Source organism: Myotis davidii, unplaced genomic scaffold (genome assembly GCF_000327345.1).
Source record: "Myotis davidii unplaced genomic scaffold, ASM32734v1 scaffold38, whole genome shotgun sequence".
NCBI lineage: Eukaryota > Metazoa > Chordata > Mammalia > Chiroptera > Vespertilionidae > Myotis > Myotis davidii.
Genome location: NW_006291383.1, coordinates 225697 through 245727, shown reverse-complemented (window position 1 = coordinate 245727; position 20031 = coordinate 225697). Strand labels below are relative to the sequence as shown.

Genomic DNA, 20031 nt, shown 5'->3' with positions numbered 1-20031 from the left:
TCCCCCCCCCCCCCCCCCCCCATCAGATGCTGTCAGTGTACCGGATTGTAGCTACTAATTGTAAGCCTACGCTTTAGAATTAGACTTAGTGACTTTAAGAACTGGGCTCCTGCTCATGCATGATTCATTCTTTGCTTAAATGGACACTTGCACCTTCTTGTTTACTTCAGGTTTCTTTTTGAAATTATAAATCTCACACCCAACAGAGGTCATCATAAACCTTTGAGATATGACAATGCAAACTCATGTTTCTGCAAAGAACCTCTCTTCCAGCTACCACAGCTCTGCACTGGCCACATGTTACTCTAGTCTCCATTACCCCAAACTTATTCTGAAGAGCCCAACCTCAGTCCACATGGTTGGGGTGTGAGGCTGAATTGGAGTCAACATTCCCTTTGCACATCCACTTCCCCTCTCTACTGTCCCAATAGATTTTGGTGAACATCTTAGTAAAGGCTCAATTGATTGGGTGATGGAGCTTTCATCATTTTAGCCTGTGTTTTTCTGGGAGTTTGCTCACTCACTGCCCTTGTTGGTAAGGTAGATCTGGGGGTGCCCACTGTTAGATCCTGAATGAATTAGGGTCTTAGCAAGACACAACACCCTAGCAAAGGTATAATTTTAAAGAAATTCAGGAGGGGCCTATATACAGAGCCATGGTTGGGACCGAAAGATGCTGAGACCCCCGGGGACTAGCCATGGTGGACTAGCCATGGTGGGAGCCATTGCCACCCTCAAGGTCAGAGTTGGTGTCGTGGACCCAGGCCTCTTCATAAGCCAGAGCCCCAGTGAAGCAGGGAGGGTGTGTGAGGGAAATCACAGGGTAGCTGTCCCATCACTCGCAAAGATTTCCTGCCTGCACCTCCCACTGGCTAGTCTGCAATGTCAGCAAGCAGGACACAGTGGGATGCATGATGGATCTGGGTACCGGTGGGAGTCATCGCAGTGACCATAGAGCCTAGCACATGCTTTCAGAAGTGTCTGCGCGCTGCCTGTCTTCCTGTCAACATGCATTTACCCGCTATAGGCAGGCTGTGAGCTGGAACAGGGACTGTCCGTTCCATTTTTATCTTTTCTTCCTAGTTACCCCAGCAGGTTTACCCTGGAATTATACCCTTTCCCTAGTGGCTATATTTTATGTAAGGAAACAGAAGAGCACATTCTTTGCCAGTTTCTAAATTCAATCTGTGAGGTTAGTTCGGACTCCAAGCAGCACTGTTTACAGTGTTTCGTAGCATTAAAGGAACTGATTATTTGATTTGCTGGGCTGTTTTATTGCATGCTGCTGTCCTGGAGCTTTCCTGCTAGTGACAGTGGTGAGTCTCGCCACCGTGGCAAGTCTGCTCCAGGCACAGTACTTTGCGGGACTGTATTTTTATCGAGGGGAGCTCCAGGATCAGTACCCACTGTGTCACACCTCCAGCTCGGCTCCAGAAGGGGTGAGTTTAGCCCACGGGTAATTTACTGACCTTCAGGTCCAGTCAAGTTTAATTGGATTGGTTATTTCTGGAGAATACACGTCATTTGTTTGGTGAAAAAGAACAAGGAAGGCATAGGTCAGCCGATTGGAGAGGATGGTGTGATGTTGACAAGAGTAAGGAGAAGCAGAGCTGTATGTGTCAAAGGGAGCGCCCTCTCTTGGGAAGCGTGGATGTCTCTAAGTAGCAGGGGTAATGGACATTTTCTTGATTTTGTCAGTTCAGCATCTGAGCCCCTTCCAGTGTTGGAGATGCTGCCATTGTATGACTCTCGGCAAGAAATGGGCCTTACTCTGGCTGGGTGGCTCAGTCAGTTGGAGGATTGTCCCGGATACTGAAAGGTTGTGGGTTCGATACCCAGTCAGGGTATGTACCAAGCTTGTGAGTCCATTCTCAGTCGGGGAGCATATGGGAGACGACCCATCGATGTTTCTCTCTCACATTGATGTTTTTCTTTTTCTCTTCCTTTCCATCTCTCTCAAAAAAATAAATATGAAACATATCCTTGAGTGCGGCTTAAAATACAGAAATGGACCTTGTCTTCTGCTCCGGAAGCCAGAGGTCACTCTCCCTGACCCCTGGCAGCCTAACCGCAGACCTGGGATGGCCAAGACATGGCTGGAACGATGCTCCTGCTTGCACTCTCCAGCAGGCGATGCAAAGAGGCAGGCAGTTCCAATGCGTTCATTCTGGTGGCAGGTGGCCATGGGCATAGTGGTTACGGAGAGTTACCTTGTGAAGCGTACTTGCTGGTAAGGAAAAGGACAGGACCAAGATGTGGGAGGAAGGAATGTGGGCCTCCCTTGGCCTCTCTGACCACTGCCTGCTTTCAAGGAACCGCTGAACCTTCTTGGACCCAGGACTGCAGCCTCATGGTGGGACAGCCTGAGCTGAGATGCCTCCTTCCCTCTGAGACTCTGTCCCAGCAGCGTGGCCATGTCAGTTCCTGTAGGAGAGACTTACCAGGAGAAGCGGAAGTGTGTGCTAGCAATAACCACGAGACCTCAGCGGACCTTCCATCTCCCACATCCTGTCACCTCGCCAGCCTCACCTTCTCCCACTTCTTCCTGCTTGTTCCTTTCATTCACTCTGCACATTCCCTTCCCAGGACCTGGACCTGGCTGTTCCCTCTGCCTGGAATGCTCTTCCCTACATTCTTATTCTCACGACGTTTTTCACTAATTTCCAGTTGGCGCAGAAGTCACCTGCTCAGAGACAGCCCTTCTGGTCGCCTTGCTGGAATGTGCCCCCCCCACCAACAGCACACACCCAGCTCACCACCCTCCATCTCCTTACGCCGCATGATTTTCCTTCCTGGCACTTCTCACTCCTGACCTATGCTCGTTTGCGAATGGTCTGCCGTCCTCTGGATAAAGATCCTGAGCCGGTCCACGGACTCCCCCTGCTTTCTAACCTGCGGTCGCCCTTTCCTCTCATCGCAAGAGGCGTTTTTCATTCTGCAGCCATGAGCTCCATTTCCCCAGCAGGTGGGCTGGTCCTTGTTCTTGTCAGACAAGACAAATCCTTGCTTCCACAAATTCATCGCCAAACCATGAGGTGCCTAATGCCTTTTCCTTTTCTACAGAGCTAGTGACTTGACTCACATGATGTGGCATTACTAACAGCATTGGGAGCTGCTTGCTGCTGCCACAGGAAATGATGTGAGGGAGGCATTATTCCCCTGCCTATTTAAAAAAAAAATAAAAAATATATATATATATTTTATTGCTTTCAGAGAGAAAGAGAAAGGGAGAGGGAGGGAGAGAGAGAGAGAAACATCAATGATGAGAGAGAATCATTGATTGTCTGCCTCCTGCACACCCTGCACTGGGGATCGAGCCCACAACCTGGGCATGTGCCCTGATTAGGAATCGAACCATGACCTCCTGGTTCATACAGAGTCGACACTCAACCACTGAGCCATGCCGGCTGGGCTTCCTATCCTATTTTTATGCCCAGTGAATTTCCTTATATGATACGGTTGCTTAAAATGTCTTCATAAAACAAATGAGTCTCCTTAAACCTTGATTAATCATAATTTTATTTCTTAGGAGTTGGGCTATTTAGTTCTCCAAACGTAAGGTTATCTTTTTTCTTTTTATTTAGGTGGTATTTTAAAACCATTTAGTTTTTATTAGTAAAGATTAAAATGTAGCTTTGTGTTCTGCTCATTGTATATCGTCCCCTCCCCCAGGTGACAAAAGATGGGATAGTTAACACTGAATGCTAAAAGCAATTTCATATTTTCAATAACTTCACTATATCAACAGCTGGCTTGGAAATTAATCCGGGTTTTAGAGGTTTTTCTGTTTGATCACCCAGGGCCCTCACCTTGATCTTGGACTTGCAGGTTCCAGAAGTGCCCGCAATGAATGCCTGTTGTTATCAGGTCCCCGGTCTGCGGGATTCTGCTCAGCAGCCCCCGTGGACTCGAACAAAGGGCCAGGGTCTGGGCTGCTCTGGCCCCTGGGAAGCCAGTGGCTGCAGGAAGTCCAGGAGTCGCAGCCACCCACAGGTGCGGACTTGTTCCCATGGTGTAATCAAGGCTTGTGTCATATTTTCACTGTAGTTGGGGTGGTTGCTATTTAAAGAAAGCCTTTCTGGAAAGACAATATTTACACCCTGAGAAATCCAGACCCACACATGGTATGTTTTCTTAAAGGAGATGAACACCATCCCTGTGGACCTCTGTTAGCCTCATTTCCTTCCCGTGATGTGCGTCCTAAGCCCCAGGAGATGACGCGCCTGCTTATTGGTCCCACTGCAATGCGGCTCTTTCCGTGGGGGAGTTCATCCCTCCCACACCGTGGGGCTCTCAAGTCCACAAACACATTAACAGATGCATGAAAAACGCAGATGATCACGGAGCAGCCCTTCTTCGCTGGTCACTTATCCGAATGTTTTATAGGTTGGATTCATAATCATTTCCAGAGAAAGCCAAATATTGCCACTTAACATCCTCGATATATTTTTTAAACCCAGAGGTATACGCAAGAAGGGCCAACTAGAGAAAATCTAGCCTCGTCCACGTTAATCTGCATAACTAAAGGAGCCAGGTGGCCAGCGGCCCCCACAGCCGCAGCACCACTCTCCTCGACAATAACCAGTTGTGTATAAATCGGTTTCCATGGTTTGTTCATCTTGGCCGCTTTGCAGGTGGCTGAGGAGACACAGCTTGTCGCTGCATGTTAAGGACCGAGCGATGTCACATCCCCCCCCCCCCCAACATGTTATAGGCCAGTGTTTCATAAATATAAGGCTCTTTGTCTAAGAGGGGAGCTTTATCCTGACAGGTTAAGGGACAATGATGGCCCCAACTTTACTATTTTTTCTGTTTTCTTTTCAGTTTCAATTACTCTTTGTTTTTCCTGCAAGAAACATTTCTCTCAAGTGCATGCGTGACACTGATGAGTTCCTTTCTGATCTGAATTCAGTGGAGCCCAAAGAATACGCTCTGAGAAGTAAGTGGGTTTCCCTGGCCCCTTGGGTAGGTGAACACAGGGCAGTCTCAGGTTAGTGCTGGGCATCCCAGAAAAACTCCCGAGAATTTGAAGCACAGAACCCAGTGGGGAACACAAGATGAGCCTCAGTTTACAAATTGCGCCAAGAACGGAGGTGGGAGGCGGAATTTTTCTTGCAGAAGGCAATAGGGATAGTGGCATCAATTCTAGCCAGAAGGAGTCTCCAGGAGACCAACCTCTGACTAAGACGGAAATGGTCTGTATGTTGTCTGATGCTGTTTGTTGTTATTGAAGCTGGTAACGTTTCACTGGCGCGTAAGAGCCTGCGTTGGTCCTTTTTCTAGACGTTTCATCCGCTTTGGAGAATGAATTGCTTCATGATTCAGGGAACCAGTCTTGCCTGTTATATGTTCCATCGTCATTCTGAGGCGTGTGTTAGTGAGTGGACTGGCTCAGGCTGGAAAATGTTCGGCTGTCGCCAGACCTCTTTGCATGGGATATGGATGGATGTCAGGCTGCCGTATTTATTTATTTTTGTAGTTTTCCCCAAATTATTCTCCCGACTAAAGGGACACGTAACCTTCCCGCCAGAAGCAGGCAGGAAATCAGATTCGCTTTCAGTGAGGCAACCTCTGTGGAGGGAATGATTAATTGTTGATGCTGATGAAAACCGCTAACAAGGGAAAATGTAGAAATTCACTCTTTCAAAAGCCAGAAAACTGATCATAGCGATTTCCATTTCCATTTTGACCACATTGATTTTGGTATTGGAAAACATTCAGTGGCATGATGCACATCATACAGATAAACAAAGTTTGGGCTTAATATTGGGTAATTCAAAATAGCACATGGGTTGAAGCAAATGCCATTCTACAGTTGATGTTTAATGAGATGGTGGGAAAAGATAAATCCTCCTAATCCCAAAGCTATTTTCAAGTTTCATGCTGCTACTGATGTTTTGCTGCGACACTCAGTGATATTGACAGGGAAGATTCTGATGAACCTAAGCCCAATAAGCTAGGCAGCAAATCCAGAAGGTACAGTGACTGCCTCAGATTCCCGGCGATGAAGTGGAGGCACATCTTGCCATTATTAGTCCCAGTTTTATTTGTTAACACTTTATTTGCCCTAAAAGTCCCTCTAGCCATGTGCCAATGATGTTCCAGCTATAGGAGCCTGAAAATTAAAAGTCTTTATTTTTTTAGTTAAGAAAACTTCCCCAAGATAAATGGTCCAAGGCAGAATTGAATGACTTACATAATGGGACAGATGACAATTGCTTAATTTAATGCATGATAAGTACTACTACCTCTGGTTGTTTTAACTGATTTTCATTCTAATGCACCAGAAAACACTGGACATCTTGCCTGAGGCGTCTGAGCCCAGCAAGTTGTTCTGGTCTTCGTTCTCGGTGTGGTTTTCTTTACACTGAGGAAAAATAAGGAGTCGGTACCTAGAGAGTACTTTTTCATGGCAGGCACTGCTCCCCGGGCAGGAGTTGTCTCAGTTAGCACCCCACCCCCACTATGGGGAGGGAGTTTTTATCATCCACATGTTATAAATGAGAAAATGGAGCCACAGAGATGTATTTTGCTTGAAGTAAATGGCAGAGAGAGGATTTGAGTCCAGGTCATCTGTTCCCAAGCCTGTACTTTCCATCTCTGCCTAAAATAAGTGACAAGAGAAACAAGGAGGGAAAAAAAAACCCAGCAGCAAAAGGAATGAGGCAGAGCAACATGTATCAGTAAGGAGGGAATACACAGGAATAACACCAAGACAGACATTGTAGAAGAATATGTACAATATTCTTTTTAAAAATGGAAATGATGGTGATCTATTGCTCAGGGAGACGCCCATGTGGTGCTGATGGGAAGGAACGCCTGAGAATGGAATCTCCACATTCAGCTAGACGCTGCCTCGGAGAGGAGGGTGCTTAGGGTGGGGAGGCCACAGGGGACCCATCAGATTTCAAATGATGGGTCAAGTTTTATTTTTTAAGCTGGGCGATGGGAACATAGGTGTTTCATTATTTTTTTTCTTATGCCTTTTTAATATGTTAAATTTGCATAATATTTTAAAACTCCACCCCAAGGCAAAGCATAGAGGTGATAAGCGGTGGGATCTCTGATAGTGGGCGGGGCTCTGGGGAGTAAGGTGCAGAGAGAGGGTGGATGGAATTCAGGCAGAGACGTGTGGTCTTGCAGAGAGGACTCGAGCTGATGTTCTCTGACTTCGGCCATCCAGGGATCCCATCTCTCTATAGACTTGTCACACCTTCCCCGAGCTCACAGCTTCTCGCCATGGCCCAGAGCCTCTCCAGCCATGCCTCACAAGCTAACTAGTAGCATTTAGAATAGCCACTGGAGAGGGTGGTAGGTTGTCCTCTAGATCGACACGGTGAAACCCTAACCCCTGGATTATCCAGGTGGGCCCTCAGTGCAATCGCATAGATCCTTGGAAGAGGGAGGCGAGAGAGATTTGACATACACAGAGGACATGCGAATGTGACCTTTTTTGGAAATAGGGTCTTTGTAGACATGGTCAAATTAAGAGAAGTTCCTACTGGATTAAGGAGTGCCCTAATCAAGTGGCTGATCCTATACAATAAAGAGCTAATATGCAAATGGTCATCACACCTTCATGCCCTTGCACCCCCTGCCTGGTGGGGCTTGATGGGGGACCTGAAGCTGTGCTCCCCACCCTGCAGGGATTGATGGGGGTGGGGCTAACCGGGTCTGGGTCTCGCGTGATTTCGAGGTGCAAGCCGGTGGGCAGGGACTTGACTCTGGGTCCTGTGGCATGCCCCAGACTCTGACAGGTGGGAGATTTTCATATACATTTTACTAATTTTCTTTCATCTGACACTTCTATTATAGAGAAAGGGCAAATAGCAATATTAAAGTATTTCCTCTAATTAATTCCCTTTTAATGTGCATGAATTTCATGCACTGGGCCACTCGTATTCTTATAAGAGGGCAATAGAGACACACAAGGATGCCCTCTATGACAGAGGCAGAGATTGGAGTGATGTGTCTATAAGTCAGGGAAAGCCAAGAATTGCCAGCCACCACTGGAAGTTAGGAGAGAGGCATGGAAGATTCTCCCTGTGAGCCTCCAGAAGGAACCAATCCTGATTTCGGACTTCTGATCTCCAGGGCTGTGGGACAACAGATTTCTGTTGTTTTCAGCCACCAGTTTGTGAAAATTTGTTAAGACAGCCCTAGGAAACAAACTCAGAGAACTATGGCCTCTTGGACACACCCGCTGGAATAAACAGCATGCATTTGTGATCTGAGATGAAAACAAAAGCAAATCACTCTCAGGCCCTGGAACTCATTTTCCCTAAGATGTACCAGGTCCACCCCTGGCCATCTCTCACGGTCCAACCAGACCCACTCGGAGTGCTGTCTGCGGCAGGGGCCTCGCACGGGCAGCTGTTTATGTGGAATGAAAACTGTGTTCATCATACTGAGGCCCCTGTGGTTTCACATGATTTCTGCATTTTCCTGCCCTTTATTCCTCAGGGATGGAATGAGGGGGGAGGAGGAGACCTCTGGTTCCCAGCAGCCTGCATCAGGGTTCTTCATTTCCTGTTTTCTCTCATCTCCTAACATCCTTGAAGTCTTCCCCAAGCAGTTACTTTTGCTGTAAAACTTTCTTAACCCTTTAGGTCCCTTCTCCCTGGTCCCGTACCAGGCCCCTGAGGTCCCTCTGGAGGCTGGGCTGCTGAGCTTTCTACTCTGATCACTTGCTCCCCTGGGCTTCCTCGTTTGTCTTCTGGAATGATTATTTCCTGCCTCCTGTGTGTCTTGTCTTCTGTCCCGGAAGCCCGGGCCTGTGGTGTATGCCCTTGTGAGAAGAGACAGTCACAGGGAGTCACTCACTGGGCTGGCCTTTGTTCTCCTCCGGTCATCAGTGGAGGACCGTCTACTTGATTTGCATTCTTGGAAGTTGCCTCTTTTCCTGTCCAGCTGTCAGTCTGGAGGGCGCCTCACTCAGGCCAGCCTCCTCGCGGGCGCTGGAGCGGGGCACAGAAAAGTGGTTGGCACCAAGCAAATCCCATCCTAGAGAAAGGGAGACACAGCAGCTCCACTGAAATTTCTGGGTTAACTGGATGATGAAACATGGCCCTCCCAAGATAACCACATTCTAACTCCTGGGACCTGTGAATGTTGCCTTATATGGAAACAGAGGCTTCACAGATGTACTTAAGCTAAAGAATTTGAGATGGGGAGATTGTCTCAGATTATTCAGGTGGGCCCTTAAGTGCAATCACATAGATCCTTGGAAGAGGGAGACAGAGGGAGATTTGACACACACACACACACACACACACACACACAGGACAAGGTGATGTGGCCGTGAGCCAAGATGCCGGCGGCTACCAGAAGCTGGAAGAGGCAAAGAACAGATTCTCCCCTGGAGCCTGCAGGAGTGCAGCCCTGGGGACACCTTGATTTCAACACAGTGGTCATGGTTTTGGACTTCCAGCCTCTACACTCATGAGAAAATACATCTCTGTGATTTAAAGCTGCCCAGTTTGTGGAAATTTCTTACAGCAGTCACAGAAAACCGATACACATGCTATACTTGTGCAAGTCTAAGATTAATAGTTGACCAGACACAAGGGGGACTCCAGAAGGTTTTTTTTGCAAAGAGCCTGCTTCAGGAAGTTGGAAATCAAATTGCTAGCACATTCAGATTGTTTTCTTACCAACAAGGAGATCTCTGGCAACAGATGGTTAGCATTTTTTTTTTTTTTTGCATATGTCTTGTATCGTCAGCTACAGGGCAAGGACTATTCAGTTCTCATTTTTAAAATTCTCCAGTATAACACAGTGATCTGATAGGTGCTTAATACATATTTGCTGTTAATGCTGAAGATAATCATCACTTTCAGGTTCTGTTTGTGCTTAGCCTTCTAGAAGCTTCTGCCACCTTTAACAACATGGTAGCAGTGCATCTATATTTTAAGACCATTGGTTGAGGTCTTGCTCTCCTCCACTTAAACCCAGAAATTAATCAACTCTGCATTTTAATACCCATATATCATTGCCATCATGTGAGAAAGAAAATTTGTCTGCCAATTAGCCCAGCAGAATTGAAATGAGTTCTTTTTAATCTTTTCGTAATGAAAACTTGGACCAACGGCCATCTGATGTGAAGTAGCAGGTGGGATTGATCATTATTTTATTCTGTCCCTCCCTCCCGCGACGATCACAGTGGATTTTGATTTGGATGGTGCCCATGGCCAGGCATCTCAGATCCTAGACAGAAACTAATTAAGGGTAAGGCAGGGAAAGGGCAACCTGTCCATTTGCATTTATAACCAGAAAGGAAGCTAATGCAATTGAAAAGTTGCATAGCATATAAAATAACCTCAGCTGGAAAATCATTTAAATCCAATCCAAGAGAACCAGTTCACAGAGCAAAACACCAATTGGAAAGAAAACTAGACTTTAATCTTCCAAAGCGAAGAATGGACTATCCCTCTGTATTTGTATTCATCCTTCAGGTGTTTACCTAATGGCGAAGGCAAGCTCAGTATTGGCACCTCTCTTGTTTCTGTCTCCTTCAACTCCTATAATTCCAGAGCCGTGAATTGCAGGCTACAGAATTTGGGATACTCAGATAGTGATGGAGAAGGGAATTGGGAAATTATTTAGTCTATTTATAATAACTACATCCAGCTTTCAAAATTGTTGTTTTTCTTGACATGGGGAGGACCTCAAAATACATTGGTGGACTTGGATTTGGGGTATTGAACTAAATTTTTTCAAAGTTTATTTCAATTCAGCAAATGTTTATTGAGCTCCTCTTCTGTTTTTTTAATGAAGACATGGCCTCTCACTCACATGAGAGACAGACAGGTAAATAGTAATGTGCCTTTCGGTGTGATACACTAAGCAAGAGTCTGGAATCTTTCCTGGGGTGGGGGGAGAGGGAGCACCCTTCAGCCAGCCCTCAAAGGATGACTCAGCATTTTCCAGGCGGTGGGAAGAAAGGACATTCCAGGCAGAAGGAGAGGCAAGCGCAGGCCTGGTGCATCCTGTACAACAGCAGAGGAAACGGGGGTGGGAGGATGAGACTGGAGAAACAAGTCTGGTCACGAAGGGCCTTCGAAACCATGCTCAGGGGCCTGGAATTAATCCTAAAGATTACAGTGACCAAGCCTGGCTGCACCGGGGATCTCCTGGGAAATTCTGAAAAAACAATTCATTCCCGAGCCCCACCCTGACCAATTAAGTCACCCTTTGTGAAGGTGGGGCCTGGGCATTTGAAGTTTTAAAATATGCCCCAGATGATCCTAATGTCTGCCCAGGATAGAAAATCACAGCTCTAGACAAGAGGTCTGCAAAGTTTTCCTCAGATAGTAAATACTTCCGGTTTTGTGGGCCGTACAACCTCTGTTGAAACTACTCAGTCCCATACAGGCCTACCTGGTTTTATTGCACTTAGCTTTATTGCGCTTCATAGATGTTGTGATTTTTACAAATTGCAGGCAAGACCTTCCACCAGCAAAAAGATTACGACTCGCTTTATTGTGATACTCGCTGTATTGCGGCAACCGAGAACCAGCTTGCAGCATCGCTGAGTCATGCCTGGATTGTGAAAGCAGCACTGGCCCTGTGTCAAGGGGGGAGATGGCTGTCCTCCAATGGCTTGTTGTTTATGGCGGTAGTCTCTCCTTAGCCTCAGTTTTGCTGTTATGGTCTCAGTTACCTGTGCTCAACCTTGGTTAGAAAATATTAAATGGAAAACTGCAGAAATAAATAATTCATAGGTTTTCCCATTTGGGGCCATTCTGAGTAATGTGATGAAATCTTGAGTGGTCCTTCTGCATTCCACTGACCGTAATTCATCCCTTTGTTCAGCATCTCCACGCTGTAGACACTCCCGCCTGCTAGTCACTTAGTAGTAGTAGGTTCACCAGGTTATCAGATAGGCTGCTGTGGGATCTCAGTGCTTGAGTTCAAGTCACCCTTATTTTACTTCATAATGGACTCAAAGCACAAGAGTAGTGGTGCTGGCAGTTTGGATTTGCCAAAGAGAAGCTGTAAAGTGCTCCCTTCAAGTGGAAAAGTGAGTATAGTATACAATAAGATGTTTTGAGAGAGAAACCACATTCACTTAGCTTTTATTGCAGTATATTGTTATAACTGTTCTATTTTATTATGAGTTATTGTTCTTAATTTCTTGCTGTTTCTAATTTAACTTTATCACAGGTATACATGTATAGAAAAAAAACATAGTGCTATACGTAGGGTTTGGTACCATGTAGCACTGAGTGACAGATGTAGAAGCAGGAGATCTGAGGCACGAAGTCATCTCTAGAAATTAAAAATACACTTACCCAGAGCAAGAACACCTACAAATGAGAGGGTACACATTGGACAACATGAGAGCATGCACCATTGTTCTCCCTCAACAATGAGAAGGCCCTTGATGCAAAATGCAGGCTCAGGGAGTGACATCCGAACATACCTGTCTCTTGTTTTGGTCATTTAACTTTGATAGATTTAAATGGTGCAACGGAGTGCCAATAAATTCACTTGAAAGTGACACAAGGAAGCTAATTTTGCCCACTTCTTTTGCTTTGAAATTCAGTGTATGACTCCGTCGGGAAACTTGGGAGCAATATTCTCAATGGGAACGTGGATAGACTGGGATCTTACAGCGAGTGCCTCTCCACCCACGCCCCCTCGGGGAGCTTCCAGGGGCAGTACTGCAAGCTTCAGATCCTGCAGGTGAGCGTGGGGACTGCGTGCATGCTCTTGAAGGACAAATGAACCTCATGATATGGAACCCATTACAACTCTGTCGATTAGTCTTCTTAATTAAAAAAAACAAAGCACCTATTAAGATGTTTTTCAGAACATTAAAACTAAATTTTAAACAGTGGCAGAAAGTTGCTTGCATACTCTGAGTGTGGGACATTATAAGAGGCAGTTGTTCACAGACCACATAGGCCTTCAGATGTTCCTCCCACCGTATTACATGGGGCAAGACCTCTGGAGGACCTTCATGGGAAATCCAAGGTCAAGTCCCAGCCAATACTCGTGGGCATTAACTCCTGACTTACCATCAGTGTTTGGAACATGAGGGAGGGCGGACTTCCCATTACCCATAATCCTGTCCCAGAAGCAGAGTACAACACAGGAATTTGAGGTCATCCTGGCAGATAGGCTGGGACTTCTATGACCTTATTACTAAATCTGTTGACTGAAGTCACATGGCTCATTATCTTCAAAGCATGTTATTTTTTTACTGCTGGGTGGGGGAGAGAAGTAAACTCATGGCCTCCTATTAAATACAAAAATAGACTTTATGCATGTCACAATGCTAAAAGAAAATACATTACTGATTGGCTAGTAACAAGCCATCCAAGGTCTCCGCTGTTAATACCATAAAATGGTCTTACAATGTCAACCATTGGACATAGGGAGATTATCACCTGGCTCCATTTGTCCCCTGAGAGTTATGATGGTTGCTTCAGGATTTAACCAGTGTGTACAAATGTCGCATCCTGTTTTCAAAGCAGATGAATGGTTTTGCTATCAGAGCAAAAGGTCAGGCCTACACAATCATGCAAGTCATATGTTCAGAAGCATCCCAGAAACCTTTATTTATAATTGATATTTGTTTTATTGGGACAGGCATTCTAATTATTGGCTTGATTTATTTGTAAAATCTTTACTTGATATATCGTGTCCTGCTAGGATGAAATGACAAGTTGGCAGTATTATTAAAAATTGTAGGAGGGTTAACTTTTAATATGGGAGAGGGATACTCTGGGGCACACTCCCACCCGGGGGGCTGCTTTCCAAATAATCAGCTACATTAAGCCTTGGAGCATATTTTTATTTAAATATGGGTGCATCCGATGTTCTGTAAATTCACCGGAACTACTCTGTTATGGAAAAGCCATCCCCAAAGAAGTCAGCCAACTTTCCCTCTTTTAATACCTTTCTCTTCCCTTTCCCAGTGTGCTTAATTCATGTGTACTGCAGCCACTGCCTCACTGACTTGGAAACCATTATGTATGTATTCCATGAACGTTAGCATTAAGGAATGCTGTGGCCTTCTGTTTCCTAGGATGTAGCTGACTACAGTGTGGGCGTGTGTGTCCCTGATTCTTGTGCGGAAGAGGACGTGACTGCGTTGGCTCAGCTGGGTAGGTGCAAAAGAATCCCCAGAGAGCCCTAGCCAGTGTTCTCAGTGCTTAGAGCGTTGGCTCCTGCACGGAAGGGTCACAGGTTCAATTCCCTTCCAAGGGCATGTACCTGGGTTGCAGGTCCAGTCCCCAGCCCTGGTTGGGGCACATGCAGGAGGCAGGCAATCGATGTGTCCCTCTCACATCTATGTTTTTCCCCCCACTTTCTCCTCGCCCTTTCCCTCCCTTCCATTCTCTCTAAAAATCAATGGGAAAAATATCATTGGGTGAGGATTAACAATAACAAAATAGAATACCTAGTGAAACTATTGTCTCAGCATAAAGTTTGAAAAACCCCAACAACTCAGAGCCAAGAAAGGCCATTCTTTCAGGATCAAATGAACCTTTCATTCCGATAAATGCAATAAGCCGAGACTAATGGAGTTGGGCGGAGGGGTGGCGCAGGGGTTGGGAGTGGTGGTGGAAGCATAGGAAGGGAGAAGGCAGGAAGGAGGAGAAAGAATAAAGAAGGTAGGAGTTGCATTTTTATACAATAAAAGTTTCAAGTGAAACAACCTTCCCTCACAGTCAGCTCCTGGTTGGGCTTGAAGAAAGGAGGTAGGTGATGCCCGGTTTCTTTTCTTTTGGTAATATATTTTTATTGATTTCAGACAGGAAGGGAGAGGGAGAGAGAGATAGAAACATCAACGATGAGAGAGAATCATTGATCGATCGGCTGCCTCCTGCACGCCCCTGCTGGGGATGGAGCCCGCAACCCGGGCATGTGCCCTTGACTGGAATTGACCCCTGGGCCCTTCAATCCACAAGCTGGTCCTCTATCCACTGAGCCAAAACAGCTAGGGCGAGGTGTCCGGTTTCTATACTGCGAGTGTCCTGTGCTGGGGCCCATGTGTGGAGGTCTGTCAGCTGCCACATCCAGAATGAACTAGGATTGTGTGAGGCCCATGTGTGGTAAGGGATTAGTGGTAAGCGCCCAGCTTTGGTCCTGGTCGTCACCTCCCAGCTGTGTGATCCTGGGCAAATCACTTAATCTCCCCATACGTCTCCTCTTTCTCTCTATAGAGAGGCTAGACAGGCAGGCAGTCTGGATCCAACTCTCAGTGGCCTTCCAAACACTTTGGATCTTAACCTGCAGAATGTACACATTTTAGTCCTCATGAAAACTGGCTTGATTTCCTCAACTTGTTCAAAATTTTCAAATGAAGAGCTTTAAAGCCTAAAATTGTTGACTCTTGTGTTTATTCTAGTTACCAAAATAAGAACTAACATGACAGCCCTGGCTAATATGGCTGTTGGTTGATCGTCATCCTGTACACTGAAAGGCTGCAGGTTCGATTCCCGGTCAGGGCACATGTCGGGGTTGCAGGCTCGATCCCCAGTAGGAGGCGAGCAGGAGGCAGCCATTCAGTTTCCCTTTTACACTGATGTTTCCCTCTTTCTCTCCATCTCCCTTCCTCTCTCTCAAATATCAATTTAAAAATATTTAAAAAACAAAACAAAACACTGTTTCTCTATTCACAGAACCCTTCTAACACCAAAGGTGTGGGTTTCCCCCTCACATTGTGTATTTCTAACACTAATTAACGGTAGGTAGTGCTGACCCCACATGTTAAAGGCACAGTCTCCTTACTTCAGATGCCAGTTGGAAGTAGTGAGTCCCCAGATTACCCACTTCTGACCTGGCTGCAAATTAGGTGATCCCATGACACCCTCCTCGGATTTGATAATTTGCTCTAAGTCTAATGGCTCACAGAACTCAGGGAAACACTTTACTTACGATTCCTGGCTTATTACAAAGGACAAAACTCAGAAAGAGCCAAGTGGAAGAATCCATGCCCTCTCAGGGTGCACCCCCCACCTCCTCCCGGCACCTCAGTGTCTTCATCAACATGGAAGCTCTCTGAACCCCTTCCTTTAGGGTTTTCATGGCGTTATATTAGGTGCAATTGACTAGATCATTGGCCACTGGTGATTGACTCAATTCCCACCCCCTCTAGAGGTCAGGGATGGGGCTGAATGTTCCAACCCTCTAATCACAAGGTTGGTTCTTTTGGCAACCACCCCTCTCCCCCACAGGGGTCCCCTCATTAGCATAACCTCAAGTATGGTTGAAAGGAGTTTACTGTATTATGAATAACAGCAGGTGTTCCTCTCACCCCTAACACTCAGGAAATTCCAAGGGCTTTAGGAGCTCTGTACCAGGAACTGGGGATGAAGATCTAATATATATTCATTATGTCACAATATCACACACATTATTAAAAGTCCTCTTTTAAGTGTTTATATTGCAGCTAGTCTTCAACAACCTTAATTTTCCTCTGAATTTATGATTATCCCTAGAGCTTCAGATACATTATTTATCTAGCCAAATATTTTATGTGCTCTTAAAAAGAAAACCAATTGTAATAAATCAAATTTTAATTTTGATTCTTGTTGAATAAGTCATAAATAGCCTAGCAACAAAGATAAATTTGCAGAGTTTTATTAAATTAGCATTTCAAGTGAATAAATGACTCCCTAAATCTGAGTTAATGTTCATATGATTTAAGAGATTTATCAATTAGCCTAGTTTTTTAAATGCTAAGCTCATTAGTCAGAATTGAATGGGAAAATAAAATTAGAATAAAAGGGGAGAGTAGAAACTATTATTAATACAAAGATATTTTATTTGTTTTTCAATTATAGTTGATATACAATATTATATTAGGTGTACAACATAGTGATTAGACATTTATATAACTTATGAAGTGATCACCCCCAGAAGTCTAGCACCCATCTGACATCATAACAGTTATTACAATGTTATCGATTGTATTCCCTGTGCTGTATTTGACATCACTATGACTATTTTATTTATTTATTTTTAAAAAATATATTTTATTAATTTTTTTTTTTTTTACAGAGAGGAAGGGAGAGGGATAGAGAGTTAGAAACATCGATCAGCTGCCTCCTGCACACCCTCTTCTGGGGATGTGCCTGAAATCAAGGTACATGCCCTTGACCAGAATCGAATCTGGGACGTTTTAGTTCGAAGGACCCTTTAGTCCGAAGGCTGACACTCTATCCACTGAGCCAAACCGGTTAGGGCCCCCATGACTATTTTACTAACTGGCAATTTGTACTTCTTAATCCTTTTCACCTTTTTTACTCAGCCTCCCAACCCCCTCCAATCTGGTGACCACCAATTTGCTGTTTTGCAAAGATATTTTAATGATTTTCTGAGGAACTGGAGAAAGGATTAGAGTGAGCAGAGCTGACTTGGCTATAATTCAGTCATCACTGCCAAGGCATTGCTCCAGCTCTGCACAGATAGTAGATAGAAATGGGAGGGTCTTTGCCCAGGGGAAAAGGTTCCCATCTGGAAAGGATTTGTCAGCTATTCCTTACAGCTTTTGATGGGGTTGCCAATATTCCCCCCACAGTGTGGGGGTAACCAGCTCAGCAATCACAGGAGGAAGCTGTTTGTGCAGATTTTACTCATCTGGAGCAGGAGGGCAGGGAGTTAAGACATGGAGACCATAGCAGATAAGCCAAAAAGAAATGAGCCAGTATTGCACAGAGAGGGAAAAAGACTCTGGGCAGAGCAGAACATATTGCGAAAAACTGCACAGTGTGGTTGCCGTAGGATGTTATAAAATTTAAACCAACAGACTTTGTGTGGGTTCCTGAGAATGAAAATATGTAACACCAGAGTGTTGAGATTCCAGATAAAATTTGGATGTGGTGATTACAAACCCAGTTACAGGCCCGAACAATTCATATCCGCATATTTCAGTGTCACTCACTGTGTTCCATTTCCTAGGGATTGTTGGGGAGGAAAAAATTTCCCTTCTACCCTTCTAAGTTCTTTGACTGGTCTAATAATTAAGATGACATAAGATAGTTTAACAGGAGAAAACATTTTAATTCCATATGTATGGGGAATATTGAAAAATACTTCCCATAAAAATACAAGGACCAAAGGCAAGTTGAGGCTTATAAGCTATCTTGGGCTAAGGAGTGGGACAGGGGCGTAGGGCTTCAGAGGACAGGAGAGTAATTCATAGGACAAGAAGAATGATGTTTGGTGATTAGATGTTTGCCTTGCAATACAGGTGGGATATTCAGATCAAAGTTATCTCTGGTAGTAGTTTTCCCTCTGAGCCAGGCCTCTTATCTAAACTCTTTTAGACATTTGTGGTGGCATATTCTACTCCCCTTCCAGATCCTATAACACAATGCCCTTACCTGGGCAGTTTAAGATGCATCACTCCAACCTTTACCTCTGTCGTCACTTGGAGTTCTGTTCTGTGTGTCTCTCTGTGTTCAAACTTCCCTCTTTGTATAAGGCCATCAGTCATATTGAATGTAAGGCCCACCCTAACCTAGTATGACCTCATCTTAAGTTGATTATATCTGCAAATACCCTATTTCCAAATAAAATCACATTCACAGTTCCCAGGGGTTAGGGCTTGAACCTTTTTTGGGGGGTGGGGGGGTGGGAAATACAATTCAACCCAGAAAACGACCTAATACCTAGTTTCCTAGTTTGGCTGGATTATCTGAGGTCCCTTAAACACAACAGGGAGTTGGGAGGGTGATGACTCAGCCCATATCTACACTTAGAACATACTTGATAAACATTAGACAAATCTGGCTGAAGTTTAATTATGAGGCCAATGACCTTACCTGGTCACAGGGACAATACAGAGCTGAAAAGAAGGGGCTTGGTTTAAGGGTCTCTTAACACTGAGTTAGCAAACTTTTCCAGACTCAACTTTCTCTGTCTCCTGCCTGATGGAAATTTTAGAACATCATATGGTGATTTCACTGACACCATTTGCAGTGGCCCAAAGCAATGAGTACTGAGCTGCTTGCAATCCATGTTCAGCAGTCCCTTACAATAGCTGTAAACTGTCCTCTTTCCTATGCTCTGTTAGGCTGGTCTCATCTTGCTTTGCTGATTATAATCAGAGTTATGAGGCCTCCATACTAGAACAACGGTGCTAGACCTACAAGGGATACATCTTTCCCCACTACCATCCCTGATTGAGTGCTGATTGAGAAAATGGAGTGATTCTGATAAGAATTCCTTGAATTACCCACAAAAGTGCCTCTCTGACTAAGAACGCAAAAGGAATCCAAAACATTTCACAGAATACCATTTCCTGTTCTCAGTTTAATTCAGAAAATATTTATTGAGCATTCTTCTATTTGGCTTTTGTGTGTGACATCACATGTGTGCTGGGGGACCATCAAAAGAAACTGGGAGTTATTCATTTTGGGAAACCTGTAATTCAGATAGTAAGAAAAGAATGTGTGCCCAAGGCTGCTGGGAAACTGTTGGAAAATAAACAGTCCAGGTCACATTGAGTGGTGGGGACAGGCAGGTCTGGAGAGGAGCTTTGGGGCGAAGGGGAAGGGAATCACACTGGGGAGGAGAAAAGGGAATGTTTCTAGCGAGGTCTTAAGCTGGCCTGAGTTAGGGAAGATTTGGGATGAGATGTTGGTGGGAAACAGCTCGAATAAAGGTCTCCTATTCCCCTGTGTAGACCTAGAGTCTAGCACAGTGTAGACATTTAAGGTCGACTGAATGTGCACAGGCTGCCAATTGGTTTTATTGACCGTGGCAGGATTCAGAGTCGGGTGTGGGTGCTTCTTCTCAGTGCTGCTGGGACCTGAGAACATTGACTTGGGTCATTGGGTTGGGTTGGATAAGCCCAGCAAACCAGGCCCATCCGAGCAGCCTCATTATGAGAGTCTGGGCCTGGTTCCCTGTCTGAGTGCGGCCCCATTGAGCACAGCACTTTGGTGAGTCCCTATGCTAGTTGCAAAGGGCTGCTTTAACAAAACACCGCAGCCTGGGGGCTCAAACAACAAATTTCTTTCCCACGTTTCTGGAAGCCCAAGATCAAGGTGTGGGCAGGGTGGTCTCTCC

General features: G+C 45.2%; 1 protein-coding gene across 1 annotated transcript in view; it reads left to right on the top strand.

Annotated features, from left to right (window-relative positions):
- The first annotated feature begins 712 nt into the window (after positions 1 to 712).
- The window catches only part of LOC102751993 (nose resistant to fluoxetine protein 6), a 48046-nt gene continuing 28727 nt past the window's right edge, over positions 713 to 20031 (top strand). The window contains exons 1-4 of the mRNA XM_006764604.1: positions 713 to 802; positions 4825 to 4939; positions 12548 to 12687; positions 14036 to 14114. Of these exons, the coding sequence (XP_006764667.1) occupies positions 713 to 802; positions 4825 to 4939; positions 12548 to 12687; positions 14036 to 14114 (424 nt within the window). The remainder of the gene's footprint in view (positions 803 to 4824; positions 4940 to 12547; positions 12688 to 14035; positions 14115 to 20031) is intronic.